Genomic DNA, 14,160 nt, shown 5'->3' on the forward strand with positions numbered 1-14,160 from the left:
TCTTGGCGGCCGAAAATGGGATTATGCCAATTGTTATAGCCCAACCTTCTCCATTATCTCTCTATTTGTTTAAACACTACTTCTGATTAAACGTATAAACGATTTACTACTCATTGTTCTGAAAACATTACTAGATTTTAATTTATGCTAACTCGACTAAATATATATTAGATTAGATGGAAGTGGATCTTAAGCAACACTTGTCTACCACATTTGCACATACTATTATTACCTTACATTCTCACAAAAAGAAAACTATATTTGTTCCTATGTATATGTATGTTAGTCTAATTTAAAAACTCTATAGAGTCTTGTTGTAAACAAAGCAATTTTCTACAACTTATATTTAGAAAAAAAAAATCACATGAAGACTAAGATTTATGAACCATTAAATTATAATCTAGTGATAAAGAAACTAGTCAGCTTGACAAAGATATGGATAAATGCAACTTTGTATCAACAGTGATATATAAAATAACTTATCAAAAATTGGAAATAAAAAACAAATATCATCCAATTTTGGGCAAAATATTAATAGTTTTTGTGCCCATATGGTGACATCGAAAGGGTATGTGAAGTTGTGAACACAAAACTATATAAAATAGAGAGAGTGAGGATAAGATTACTAGTGGATGGACTTCAAATTTGGCTCCTCTTCCAACCTGTCTTTTTCTTTGCTACACAATATACATTTTTGTAACCCCCCATACACATTTCAACATAAAACTATATAGTCATCCAATTGAATGATTTTTTTTTTCTTTTAACCAAGGTATCATTATCAAACACTGTTTCAAAAATCAATAATAGAATTTGGCACCACCAAACAAACATTTTTTTTGTAAAAATAGACCTCTCAAAAATATCATAGAATTAAAGAATACTTTTTATTTTATTTGTTTGTCCATCATCATCTTCATCATCATCATTTCGCCGTTAAGTTTCTCTCTCTCTCTGTTTCCACCCATTATAGAATTCAGTGAATCAACAACAACAAGGTAACACATCTCTCTCTCTCTCTCTCTCTTTCTCTCTTTTTATATTTTTGTGTCCCAATCTCTTCTTCATTTCTGTTTGGTTGCCGAGAAAACGCAGGAAACTTTTCTGCAAAAAAACTCGGTGACCATATTCAAAACTTTCCCACGTTAATTCTCTCTTCTTTGTTTTGTTTCAGATTCATTACTTTTCTCCAAAAAACTTTCTTCAAGATCTGTTCTTTTAAATAATTATGGCGGAAGAACATCGATGCGAGACGCCTGAAGGTCACCGTCTCTGCGTTAACAACTGCGGTTTCTTCGGAAGCTCAGCGACAATGAATCTATGTTCAAACTGTTACGGCGATCTCTGTCTCAAACAACAACAACAAGCTTCCATGAAATCAACCGTCGAATCATCTCTCTCTCCGGTGATCGCACCTGTTCTCGAAAACTACGCGGCGGAGTTAGAGATCCCGACGACGAAGAAGACAGAGGAGAAAAAACCGATTCAAATTCCGACGGAGCAACCGTCTCCGCCGCAACGGCCGAATCGATGCACCGTATGTAGGAAACGGGTCGGGTTAACCGGGTTTATGTGTCGGTGTGGGACGACTTTTTGTGGGAGTCATAGGTATCCGGAGGTTCATGGTTGTACGTTTGATTTCAAATCGGCGGGACGTGAAGAGATCGCGAAAGCTAATCCGTTGGTTATTGCGGCGAAGCTTCAGAAAATATGAATCGGAGCCGTTGACCGATTTCTATCTTTACCCTGAGAAAATTTCGATTGTCTCGGTGGATCTCAGCCGTTCATTATGTTATTGTATTACGGACACGTGTCGCAAGATTAAGGTTGAGATGGTTTCGTAACTTTTTAATTATTTTCTTTGTTTATTTCCGAAGAAATTAAAGTTTTTATGATTGTGTGGCTTTTGCTTGTAAAAAAAAAAAGGGTTTCTCTTTGGGAAAAAGAAAAGAAAATATATGAAATTGTGTCTCGCGTTTTGGATAATGTTTTATACCGACAGAAACAGTACAAAGACGTTTTGATCATTTCAAAACGTTAGATCATTGAAGAAAATGAAGCTCATGTCCTTATTGACGTTTGTTTGCTGATTTTAATTCTTAGATTTGTGAGGAAAATGGAATATAAGTTTTAGGTCAGTTGATTTAGACTTTTATCTGAATCAGTTTACCTAATCATCTCTAAAGCATTTAGCTAAGGTTGTTTGTTCTTAATGCTTTATGGTCAAATGTTTGTAAGCTTTTTAGGCATAATATAAGGCCGGATTCATTTTGGTAAAGACGAGGATACAATAGCTTCGAATGTGTGGCCATGTTTCGCTAAGCGATCATCAACTTGATTTGTCTTTTGGTATGTGAAAGAAAAGGAGGTTCCATCAAACATCTTTCAGCTCACTTGAAAATTATTTGAAATGTCTTTCATACATTTATGATCTATCAATGAATACAAATGAACTACTATTTTTCTCTTCAAATAATTATTCTCTTTCTGTTGACATTATGAAATTTAGAAGTTTTCACAATAATCAAAAGTAATATAAAACGTCGAAAATATATTTATCTTTATATGACCACTTGATGATGAAGACTCAAACCAACAAAAAACTAGTGTTTGTTTTATTTCCGTGGTCAAATGTAATAATATATTTCTGTGTGTATTAGGTGATATTTAGAATTTTTGTATAATTTCCAAAACAAGAAAATACTTCAAATAAATTTCATATTAATCTTATCAAAACATATCTTTCATATTTTATATGACCATTATTGGATGAAGAAGAGTCAAACCAAATATGAACTAGAGTAGTAGAGTTCAATTTTTTTTTTTGACAACAATGTTTTCTTTTTCTGGTCAAATAAATAAACCTTTTTTGTTCATATTAAGGTGAAAGAAAATTAGAAATTATGAACAAATGTTTTAAAAATAATATAAATATCTAGATCATATTGCATATATTTCATTTACCAATGTTAAAGATTTGTGTATATATAGAAAAGAAATCTTCAACAAAATTAAACTGCTAAGAAATTATTAAAAAAATGTAAAAGAAGGAAAAATATCTAAAACATGAAGCCAGAGAAACGAAATAGGAGTATTAATTAATTAAAGAAACAAACTCAATTAATTAATTCAATGGAAACCGCTAAATTATTAACCGTTCGCCATAATTAAAATTTAAGAGACACACACCTTAAACCTCACCTATATATTTTCCATGCAAAAAAAAAAAAGACAACAATTTCAACCATCATGAACATTACTAAACTCACTCCTTGGTTTCTTTTCTCGTGTCTGATTCTTCTATCAGGTATTATTAGTCTATAACTTTCATTTTCTTCTTCTTGATCTGTTTAATGTATGTATCGTATATCAAATTACAGCAATTAATTTGTATTAAATCAGTTTCATCGATTAATTTCTTTTTCCTTTTGATATACGTGCTAGACTACATAAAGGTAAACAGCTCAATTTCTCCATCTAGCGAGCAAACACAAGAAGATGGCTTTTTTGGTTTCAAACCTACAAAGTTGTTTGTGTTCGGAGACTCGTATGCAGACACTGGAAACACACCTTTCCTGATCGTTCCCTCGTGGAGGTTTCCCAATGGAATCACTTTCCCGGGAATACCTACCGGGCGGTTTAGTGATGGTCGTGTTTCCACTGATTATCTCGGTACGTTTGAACTATAATGTTTTGTTTGGTAATCTGTCACAATATCTGAGTCTGTAAGATTTATAATATTGTAAACAGATTGCAAAGCTCAGTGAAAAACTCTTAGATTAGATATGTCTTAGCTGTACATTTGCATTGCATCTCTTATATAATGAAACGCAAGTCAATAAATTTTGTTCATTATAATTTGTTTTAAATGTTGACCATATAAGTATTTAGTTTAACGTTTTCACTCTCTCAAAATGCAAGATATCTCTAGTTTAACGTAAATCGGTTGCCAACAGTAATTATACCCTATATATAGAAAACATATATTATGCAATAAATCTTATAGTTTGACTTATATTGTAACATGTAGCGAAGTATATTGGAGTTAGAACGCCGATCACATACAAATGGGGGAAATACGGACGACCGAGACTAGCTGTGAAAAGAGGAATGAATTTCGCATATGGTGGAGCCGGCGCGTTTGAGACAATGTTCAAATTAGTTCCTACCGCTAGTGTGCAGATTGATTCCTTTGAACAACTCCTCATGAGAAACGTTTATTCACCGGCCGATCTCAACTCTTCCGTCGCTTTCTTTAGCATCATCGGCAATGACTACCTTACTTACGACAGACGTAATGGTTCTGAAGAGGTACAATATACCTTTTCTTTTCCCACTAGGGTTGATCAAAATTGATTACTGGTTGACCATTTTTGATCCATATATTATATAAGTTAACATTTTCGATTTCTTTTGAAAATATAAAATCTGGCAGGGTCGTTCAGCACTCACAAGGAAAGTAGTGAAACAGATTTTGTTGGATGTGAAGCGAATTAAGGATTTAGGAGTAAGAAAGGTGTTAGTGGCTTTATCACCACCGCAGAAATGTTTGCCGAAGCTTGTCACTCCTAAAGGCTGCGACACCAACGACACCTCGACGTACCTCCACAACAGTCTTCTCCGCAAAGGACTGATAAAACTAAACGATAAGGAGATTAACAATAATGATAAAAGTTTCATGACGTTAGATCTCTACAATGCCTTTGTGACCATATTCAAGAACAAAGGAGTTTCAGGTACGTAAGATATATACCAACACTGTATATGACCAAACATAACCGATCACGTCTTTGATAGATTAAACAGAAATACATATACCTAAATAGATGGGATATATAATATAAATGTTTAAATTTGGGCAGGAGTTTCGACATTTCCGGATCCGTTTAAGGCATGTTGTGCAACAAAACGAGGTACCTTTTGTGGAGATAGAAGCTTGAGTGGTAAAAAGTTGTACACTCTTTGCGATGATCCAAAATCATTCTTCTTTTGGGACAATGTTCATATCAGTGATCAAGGATGGCGTTCTGTTTTTTCTCTTCTTCTTCCTGATTCACAGTTTTAAATCAACTAGATCAATATGCAATAATTCTCCATTCTAATGATATATGATGATTATCAATTGTCTTCATAACAATGCATACAAAGATTATTTCAATACCCACTTAAATAATAATTATTAGCTAGAGACTCTAGTCTAGAGTCAAAACCAAGGGCCACAAAGAACAAATCAAAGTTTTAGGTGCGAATTGTCAAAACTAAAATAGTGGGGCATTATACGAAAGAACCAAGAATACAGGGAGAAGTAGACAAAGAATCTTGCAAAGTCTTCTTTCTGTGTTTGATTCTCATCAAAGACTTCACTTTTGTTCTTTGTCGCTTCAATTCAACGCTTATTCCTAAATTCGATTTTGCGTTGTCAAATTCCTTAAATTTCGTTACAAAGGTTTGATATTTCCGATGAGATCTCCAGCAAAGACGATGCCGTCGATGTCACCTTCTTCAGTTTCCACGGAGAAATCTCCACCTCCGTCAGATACTTCAATGGCTATAGTAGCTTTCGATAACTCCACTACTCACTTCTCTTCTTCTCCATCGCCGCCACATTCTCTTGATCATTCCAGTGAATCGGAGAAGGAAGATGCGAAAAGTAAACCCGAGAGTAGAAGAAACAAGAATCCTGGAAAGGTTGAGGAAACTCCATCTCCGATTGTGGTGGTTCATAATCACAATCGCTCTGTGAAAGAAGTGGTTCCGACGAGAAAGAGTGCGAGAGTTGGTTCTGGGAGAAGTAGTGGCCAACGATCTGGAGCTGTTTCGGCTATTTTGAGAAGGTCTAGGAGAGAAGAGGTGGTAAAGTTTTCAGCTTTAGGGTTTCGGTTGAGTGAGGTTGTGTTGGCTTTGATATCTTTCTCAATTATGGCTGCTGATAAAACTAAAGGTTGGAGTGGTGATTCTTTCGATCGTTACAAGGAGTACAGGTAATTATTTGTTGTGTTTGTGCTTATTTCTTCGCAGATAGTGATGTTTCTTGAATTTAGGTTCAGGGTTTATTTTAGGGTTTAGGGTTTTATCAGTATCACTAGTGTTGGTTTTTTGATAAGAAATTTGGATTACTTTAGTTTTAGTACATGTGAATTGTCTTTAACACTTGCGTGGTCCAAGTCTATGTTTTGGTTGAACTTGGTGAAGTCCTTAAAAGAAGTAAAGTTTGTTCCTTTTGACATTGATTTTGATTTGTTGGATCGTAAGAATTCATTTGCAGTTTCCATTTTGTTGTTTTGGTCAAACATTTGAAGTCAGTTTAGTATGATTTGATTTTTGATTTTGAGACTAAACTGATTTATCTATGTGTCATCTTCTGATATCTGTGACAGGTTTTGCCTGTCTGTGAACGTGGTTGCTTTTGTATATTCTAGTTTTCAAGCATGTGACTTAGCGTACCATCTTGTCAAAGAGAAGCATTTGATCAGCCACCACCTTCGACCTCTGTTTGAGTTCATTATAGATCAGGCAAGTCATTAACACTTATGCTGTACTCTCGATGGTATTCCTTTGTTACTTTCGTTCTTGTATGAAGTATGATCTACGTGGTTGCATCTAGGTGATGAGAAAAACTTGGCTATAGATAATTCCTGATACTTTGACTTGCACCATCTGCTGGTATTTACCCTGTCTCCTGTGAATCAAAGAACAACACTTTGTGGTTAAAGTCCAATATTGTTACTCTTTTTCTTTATGCTTTAGCTTATAGCATATGTGGAAAGGGATTTATCTTATAGGTCGGAAAACATGGTGAAAGTGACTGTTATACTTGTTTGACCAAACTACTCCCTTCATTACATAATTGAAATCTCTTTCGTCCCCTGCAAAACATTTCAAAAGCATGTGTAAAAACAGATGGAATTATGAATAAGAAAGGTTTGTTTTGTTTGTGCAATCAGGTACTTGCATATCTGCTTATGTCTGCCTCAACAGCAGCAGTCACTCGCGTTGATGATTGGGTTTCAAACTGGGGAAAAGACGAGTTCACAGAGATGGCAAGTGCCTCGATTGCTATGTCCTTCCTGGCCTTCCTTGCCTTTGCTTTCAGTTCCCTCATTTCAGGCTATAACCTATTTAACCAAGGCTCTCTCTGATCCTCCCACCTTTTTGTATAGGTCCACACTCCTTGTGTGATGTATAATAAAAATGATCAATATATCTTAGCATTGTAATTATTATACTATTTTTGTAGCCTATATAAAGGTTTCCAAAAACTATGAGGTTAATAAGAGAGGCATATCCTGTTGTCAAAAGGGTCTTTATAGCCAACTAAATAAAGACTCTGACAGAGCAAAAGGCAACAACTTTTCAGCTCTTGAGCCATATGAGTGTCCTCGATTGTAAATGAGACCTCAGACTTATCCATTGTGCATCTTGAACCCTGAAGAAGGAAGAAGAAACCATCTTGCACAAGCCCAATGTTTAAAAATGGAAAAGGGTATTTTAGTCATTTACGTTTTCGACACTCGGACTTCCTAGTTCCTACGCCTGGAGAATATCAATAGCCGCCAAAGGATTGATCGTGCTTTTGCTTCGTATCGTCTCTGGGTTTTTAAATAGAGAGACTCGAGAGACTCTGTTTGACAATAGGGTTTTGAGCTTTCTGAGAGTTTTATATAACTTGACAAAGTTTTGATCTTTCATCACCGATCAATGGTTGGTACGAAGAGAGTTGCTGATTCCATCGACACCAACTCGGATGACACACTCACGAGGAACCGTGAGGTTGAAGTTGAGGCGATGCTCAGTAGGAGAAAGCAACTAAGGACAACAACGACGAGGACAACAACGACGAGGACAACACCATTGAGCTTGTCTTCCTCTGCTTCAAAGATGAACTGGTCTAAAAACGATGAGCTTGTCATTCTCGGGGTTAGTTAGTAAATTCTTTGCAGCTTCTCTATATTCTTCTTTATCCTCTTCTAACTTTTTTTACTCTATTTTGTGTGTGTGTGTAAAAGGGTATTGTGGACTATGAGAATGAAACGAAATTGAGCTATAGATCTGACTGGGATGCCTTGTACCGTTATATCAAAGATTGTGTAGAAGCAAAGTTTTCGAAGATTCAGCTCATCAATAAGGTCAAGAACATGAAGAGAAAGTTTACATACAATCAGGGGAGATCTAACCATGGGGAACAACTTTCTTTTACTAATACTGATGATGATGAAATCTTCAAATTGTCATTGATCATATGGGACAAGAATGAATCAGAGTATGTTTCTAATGAGAATATAGACCAAGCTAAGGTGAGTGTCTTTGTTCTGTTTTTCAACAATCTCTTAGACTACTAATGTGCAATGAATTAATGATCTTGTTTTCTTGATTTGCATAAGGATGTTCCTTCTGGTGAGCCAGAGACTAATGATGTGCCTTGTGAGGAGCAAGACGATAGGGATGTGCCTTGTGAGGAGCAAGAGCGAGCGAATATCGAGATTGATAATGGTGTGAGAGAGAAATTGGACCAAGCCAAGGTGAGTGTGTTAGTTCTGTTTTTTCTACCAATCTCCTTGTTACCATCTTAAAACATGATGTAAAAAATTGTGTTACTAATGATGTGCAATGAATTAATGATCTTGTTTTCTTGTTTTGAATAAGGATGTTCCTTGTGTGGAGCAAGAGAGTGAGGATGTGCCTTGTGTGGAGCAAGAGCGGGTGAGTATAGAGATTGATAATGGTGAGAAAGAGAAATTGGACCAAACCATGGTGAGTGTGTTTGTTCTGTTTCTACCGATCTTCTTATTACCACCTCAAAACATGATTTATTGATCTTGGTTTCTTGTTTTGAGTAAGGATTGTGAGGAGCAAGAGAATACGGATGTGCTTTGTGAGGAGAAAGGCGATAAGGATGTACCTTGTGAGGAGCAAGAGAATAAGGATGTGCCTTGTGAGGAGCAAGAGCGGGTGAGTATCGAGATTGATAATGGTGAGGAAGAGATGAGTAGCGAAGAAGATGGTGTGGATGAGGTAGGTGTTATGGAGGACACACTTGATTCTGGGATATCGTTTCAAGGTTTAGGTAAAAATGGTGTGAAAGACAAGAGTGAAGAAGATGATGTGGTTGAGTTGGGTGTTCTCCAGGAGATATTTAAGGAGGATACATTTTTTCAAAGTTTAGGTAGATATCAACAAAAATTGCTGCTTCAGAATTTGGAAAACGTTGGAGTTGAAAGAAGAAAAGAGCTCATCAACGAATGGAAGGCATTGTTTGTTGATGAGCAGCGATTGTGTGTCAAGAAACTAACTTTCGCCGCAAAGCTTGCAAACTTAGGAGTTTCTCCTTGATTCAATGAAGAAAAATCTCTGCTTTTGGAATGATCTCATTTTTTTTTGGTTGTGTCATATTGATAAGAAAAAACATGATGTATCCACGATCCGTTCTTGTTCTAGAGCCAGGTAACTGAGGTAAGTAACAGTTAGAGCTAACCATAGCAGATTCTCCTTTTTTTAGTGTTGTGTTTGTTTCGACTCTTCCTTTTGGGTTGGGCTTCGATAACGATTGTTCAGGCCCACTAACATTCTTTTCTTATTGTGCGTCTGTCTCTTTCGAGAAAAAGACACAAGCACTTAAAGCCAAGATTCGCATTTTGCCACATGCCACTAATTTCACCTTGTGTTAGATATTATTTTTGTACTACACACTCAACGAAGACCATAGATCAACTCAAAATATTTATTACACAACAATTATCGGAGAAGAGATTGATGTGAAATGTAATGAAGACGAAAAGAAAATAAAAAAAGAAACGACGAATTTGGACGTAATTTTCAGCCAAAACATATGCTTTGGGTCCCACACTTTCACATTTCAACTTTATCATCACACCGAAACACTAAACACCAAAATCCCCGACAAATTTAAAGAAAATTTTTCCATTTTTTTTTTTTACTCTATCTCTGTGAGAGATTCTCTTCAAGCTCAGGCCTTTAGGCTTTAGGTTTCTTTTGGGAGTCTTCTTGAGCTCTGTAATCACTCTCTAGAAGCTTATTTTGCCTCCTAATGTTATTAGGTACGTCTTTGTATCTGTACTTGCTTCTGCATTTTTCGATATTTGTTTCTTTTGATGAGATTTGGGGACTCTTCCTTCAGAAGGATTTGAAGATTTTGACATCTTCCATTAAAAGTTGAATCTTTACTTAAGCTAGTGTTCTTAGCATTCTGTTTATGTTAGCTTCATGAGATCTGGGATCTCGAGGCTGCTTTTTTTTTTTGCTTTGATTTCACATTTAATGGGTTTTGATTACATTTTCATTAGGTGAAGTGAGTTGAACTTGGCTTGTGGTTTTGATGAATTTCTTTCTATTAAAAGTTTTGGTTTCCCTACCAAAAAAATGTCTTCTTTTTGTTAATTAAAGTCTAAAAGTAGCTAATCTCTATCTGTACTTGTGTAGGGTTCATCATTTGAGTCTATAACTATAATGACTTTCACTGTTCATTTCCTTTTTAAATCTCTTGTTGTTTCCCTTTCCTTACTTTGTTCATCATTTCTCCTTCCCTTTACTCAATAGACACTGCTCTTCCTTTGGATTATTGCTCTGTGAGTTATTTAAAATAAGCCATAAGGTCTCTTCTTATGATTGTTGCAGGGTGTTGTACTGGAATTATTAGGATGAACCAAGGAAGATGAGTCTCTCGGTCTTTCAAAAACCAAGTCTTGTAATGAGGAGCTGTCCACTGTTGTAAAGTAAGTCATTAAGATGGAATCCTTTGCAGGTTCTTGTGAAATTGTTGAGGAGAAGGATGCGGTAAGGTTAGCCAAACATTCTAGCAGATATTGTATGTCACCTTTGGGATCAAGTAAAGATATGGAGCAGCGTCCTGCATTGAAGTCAGGGTACCAAGGTTCTATGGAGTATGACATTGATCAGCTTTTCCAGTCTATAACTATAAAACCATCACCTAGAAGAGTGATGGGCTCTTCTTTCCATCATCTTGAGACGAGCGCAAGTGCTGGTACGAGCAGGAGCACAAGCCCTTCAAATAAAGGCGCTATGAAAAAGCCCTTTCCCATGGGAACCCCTCGATCACCAAGAGTTGGTCCCTCTGATTCAATATCTCTGAAGCAGGCTCTGAGAGATCTTTGCATCTCCAAGGCATCAGAAATGGCTTCCCAGAAACGTTTATCAAAATCTGCAGCTGCATCTCCGAGGGTTTCTGAAGCAGACAGGATAAAGACTCTTTACAGACAAGTTTTGAATGAATCTGCTGGCAAGCCTGGGCTTCCTGTGGACAAGGGTAAAAGCTTGGTTGAAATATCTTTGACGCCGGTAGTCGATATACCCAGCTCCTCCCAGAGTGTACCTCAGCGGTATGATGTCCTTGAGACAGAGCCATCTAACTTCATTTCTGAACCATCTCAGGCTGAAATCCTTCTCCACGTACTTGGAAATGGGTCGGGAATAAAGACAGTGGGATATGGAATGCTGGAGACTGTATCACTGTGTAAATCCAACAAATCTGGATCTTGTCTCAGTTCTGGCAGTGGAGATTATGAGATAGAGATAGATGAAAATCATACATCTCCTCCTCATATGGTCATTGAAGATCAATTAGTGGAAATCGACAAACATGTTACCTCGCTGCCTTCTTGTTCTGGCAGCAAAGTTGATACTGAAGAGCTAGACAAGAGCATCGTCTCATCAGCTAGAGTGAAAAGTGAGCCAACAGCTTTGAGCTCAGGGTTAAAAGGAAAGTTGGATAACTTTCCTGGTTCAGGAACAGAGAAGAGCAAACTGGTAAGCAAGGTGACAAGAAATATCCCACGTCCCAAACCGCGGCCGAAGAAGAAGATATTGCTTAAAAAGAAGCTAAAAATCGTTGTAAATTCTGCTACAAAAATGGTTGAGGAAGTCGATACTTCCTTAGAGCCTAGTGCAAGTCAACTTCTGTGCCAGAAGTGCCACTGTGCGGTAAAGAGCACCAGCACTGAAAACCACCCGCCCTCGAATACTAGTCATACTACTGATAAAAATGTCAGTATAGAAGCAGATCAAGAATCACTCGCAAGCCCGCGTCTCATTCGCATTGTGAAGTGTAATAAAGAGGCCAGCAAGGGTTCCTCGGATTCTTGTGAGGTTAGTGATAGCGGTGAAGCTGTCATTGTCATGAAACAAGAAGTCTCTCCAAGCAATTATAGTGGAAAAGGTGATGCAGATGAACAGATAAGAGCGAATCCAACTTCCAGTGAAAAATTTGATTTCTCGTTGAGCTCAAAGAATAGCCTAGGGGACTATAGCAGCAGCACAAGCATGAGTGAGGAGAGCAATCTGAGCAGGTTTAGCTGTGGCAATAAACCTCACATGTCTATGGATGTGAGATGGGAAGCAGTTAAGCATGTAAAGTTGCAGTATGGCTCTTTAGGACTGCGACATTTCAACCTTTTGAAAAAGCTTGGTTGTGGAGATATTGGAACTGTCTATCTTGCTGAGCTGGTTGGTACAAACTGCCTGTTTGCCATCAAGGTCATGGACAACGAGTTCTTGGCCCGAAGGAAAAAGACACCAAGAGCACAGGCAGAACGGGCAATCCTTAAAATGTTGGACCATCCTTTTCTGCCTACCTTGTATGCGCAATTTACTTCAGATAATTTATCGTGTCTGGTGATGGAGTATTGTCCTGGTGGTGATCTTCATGTCCTAAGGCAGAAACAGCTCAGCAGGTGTTTCTCCGAACCCGCAACTAGGTAAGATCACATTTCACATTGTTGTTATGAATTTGTAATGCTCACAAAGTCTTTGTTGGTTAGAAAATTCAGTGGTAATAATATACAGTAAAATTGATGATATTGTTGACAGGTTCTATGTAGCAGAAATCCTCCTTGCGCTGGAGTACTTACACATGCTTGGTGTTATATACCGAGATTTGAAACCAGAGAACATTCTAGTCCGAGAAGATGGTCACATCATGCTTACAGATTTTGACCTCTCACTCAGATGTGCGGTGAACCCGACTCTTCTCAGATCAACTTCTCCACCCGAGAAAGATCCCGCAAGGATGTCCGGTCCATACAGCACATCGAATTGCATACAACCTCTATGTATTGAACCATCATGTCGGGTCCCATGTTTCAGCCCTAGGCTCTTATCAACCCAAGCAAGAAACCAAAAACCAAGAAAACCGAAAAGGCCTGATCTTTTGACACAGCAGTTCAGATCATTGCCTCAGCTTGTGGCTGAACCAACCGAAGCAAGATCAAATTCGTTTGTGGGAACGCACGAGTACTTGGCCCCGGAGATCATTAAAGGAGAAGGACATGGTGCTGCAGTAGACTGGTGGACATTTGGGGTCCTTCTCTATGAGCTTTTGTACGGGAAGACACCTTTCAAAGGTTATGACAATGAGGAGACACTGTCCAATGTTGTATACCAGAACCTCAAGTTTCCTGATAGCCCGCTCGTGAGCTTCCAGGCAAAGGAGTTGATCAGAAGGCTGCTGGTGAAGGATCCAGAGAGTCGTCTTGGGTCAGAAAAAGGAGCTGCAGAGATCAAAAGACATCCTTTCTTTGAAGGATTGAATTGGGCTCTCATCCGCTGCGCCATACCACCTGAGCTGCCAGATATCTATGACAATGGTGCCACGGAAGCGACTTCTCCTGAGGGGAATAATAGGTATCTTGAATGTAAAGCCATCGGAGATCATCTTGAGTTCGAGTTGTTTTAGAGGATAGTGAAAGACAATAAGGTCTAAAGAGACAGGAAACTTTTCTGGTTAAGCTATTATCTATTTCTAAGTCTAATAGGTAAAGTTTTGCCTCTCTTTTTTTTTTCTCGACTTTACCAGACTGATCCAGAATCTAAAATATAAATTCTTAGGTTTTGGATCTGAACTGAAATCGTAAACAATAAGAGATTGATGGCTTAGGAAACAGGCAAAATCCGAATCAACTCTATATCTAAAAGAGTTTTAGTAACAGTATCATTGATTCATGGGCATGGCTTAGGAATTAGTTGGCAGCAATAAAAGTTATAAAATCCCACCCAAGTTGGTGAACATATAGCACAACCCCATCATCGAATACCAAGTGCCTATTATTCTTTAAGGAATTTCGAGAAAAACCTTCTTCTTTACTTTTCCTTTGGCGGGACTTGCTTTGTTTTGGAATGGTGTCACGGCAA

The 14,160-nt window shown here is 37.6% G+C and overlaps 5 protein-coding genes across 6 annotated transcripts; all 5 read left to right on the forward strand.

Annotated features, from left to right (window-relative positions):
• The first annotated feature begins 554 nt into the window (after nt 1-554).
• On the forward strand, nt 555-2,504 carry AT2G36320 (A20/AN1-like zinc finger family protein). The gene is made up of 2 exons (NM_129189.5): nt 555-998; nt 1,175-2,504. The coding sequence occupies exon 2, from the start codon at nt 1,229-1,231 to the stop codon at nt 1,712-1,714; it is 486 nt and encodes a 161-aa protein (NP_565844.1). The 5' UTR covers nt 555-998; nt 1,175-1,228; the 3' UTR covers nt 1,715-2,504.
• Nucleotides 2,505-3,186: 682 nt separating this feature from the next.
• Nucleotides 3,187-5,122, forward strand: AT2G36325 (GDSL-like Lipase/Acylhydrolase superfamily protein). Its single transcript, NM_001084543.2, has 5 exons — nt 3,187-3,307; nt 3,445-3,672; nt 4,031-4,311; nt 4,436-4,736; nt 4,863-5,122. The coding sequence occupies exons 1-5, from the start codon at nt 3,250-3,252 to the stop codon at nt 5,063-5,065; spliced, it is 1,071 nt and encodes a 356-aa protein (NP_001078012.1). The 5' UTR covers nt 3,187-3,249; the 3' UTR covers nt 5,066-5,122.
• A 218-nt stretch (nt 5,123-5,340) lies between these two features.
• Nucleotides 5,341-7,369, forward strand: AT2G36330 (Uncharacterized protein family (UPF0497)). 2 transcript variants are annotated; one of them, NM_001336594.1, is made up of 3 exons: nt 5,341-5,981; nt 6,378-6,663; nt 6,945-7,369. In NM_001336594.1, exons 1-2 carry the CDS (start codon nt 5,461-5,463, stop codon nt 6,523-6,525), a joined length of 669 nt encoding a protein of 222 aa, NP_001324366.1. In that variant the 5' UTR covers nt 5,341-5,460; the 3' UTR covers nt 6,526-6,663; nt 6,945-7,369. The 2 variants fall into 2 exon arrangements, with proteins under 2 accessions (NP_001324366.1, NP_181174.2); NM_129190.3 differs by having other exon boundaries at nt 6,378-6,513.
• Nucleotides 7,328-9,745, forward strand: AT2G36340 (DNA-binding storekeeper protein-related transcriptional regulator). The gene is made up of 5 exons (NM_129191.4): nt 7,328-7,917; nt 8,007-8,294; nt 8,382-8,519; nt 8,644-8,751; nt 8,839-9,745. Exons 1-5 carry the CDS (start codon nt 7,699-7,701, stop codon nt 9,328-9,330), a joined length of 1,245 nt encoding a protein of 414 aa, NP_181175.1. The 5' UTR covers nt 7,328-7,698; the 3' UTR covers nt 9,331-9,745.
• A 188-nt stretch (nt 9,746-9,933) lies between these two features.
• On the forward strand, nt 9,934-14,036 carry AT2G36350 (Protein kinase superfamily protein). Its single transcript, NM_129192.4, has 3 exons — nt 9,934-10,055; nt 10,633-12,728; nt 12,841-14,036. Exons 2-3 carry the CDS (start codon nt 10,744-10,746, stop codon nt 13,703-13,705), a joined length of 2,850 nt encoding a protein of 949 aa, NP_181176.1. The 5' UTR covers nt 9,934-10,055; nt 10,633-10,743; the 3' UTR covers nt 13,706-14,036.
• The last annotated feature ends 124 nt before the right edge of the window (nt 14,037-14,160 follow it).

The sequence above is a fragment of the Arabidopsis thaliana genome, chromosome 2 (assembly GCF_000001735.4).
Source record: "Arabidopsis thaliana chromosome 2, partial sequence".
In the NCBI taxonomy this organism is placed as follows: domain Eukaryota; kingdom Viridiplantae; phylum Streptophyta; class Magnoliopsida; order Brassicales; family Brassicaceae; genus Arabidopsis; species Arabidopsis thaliana.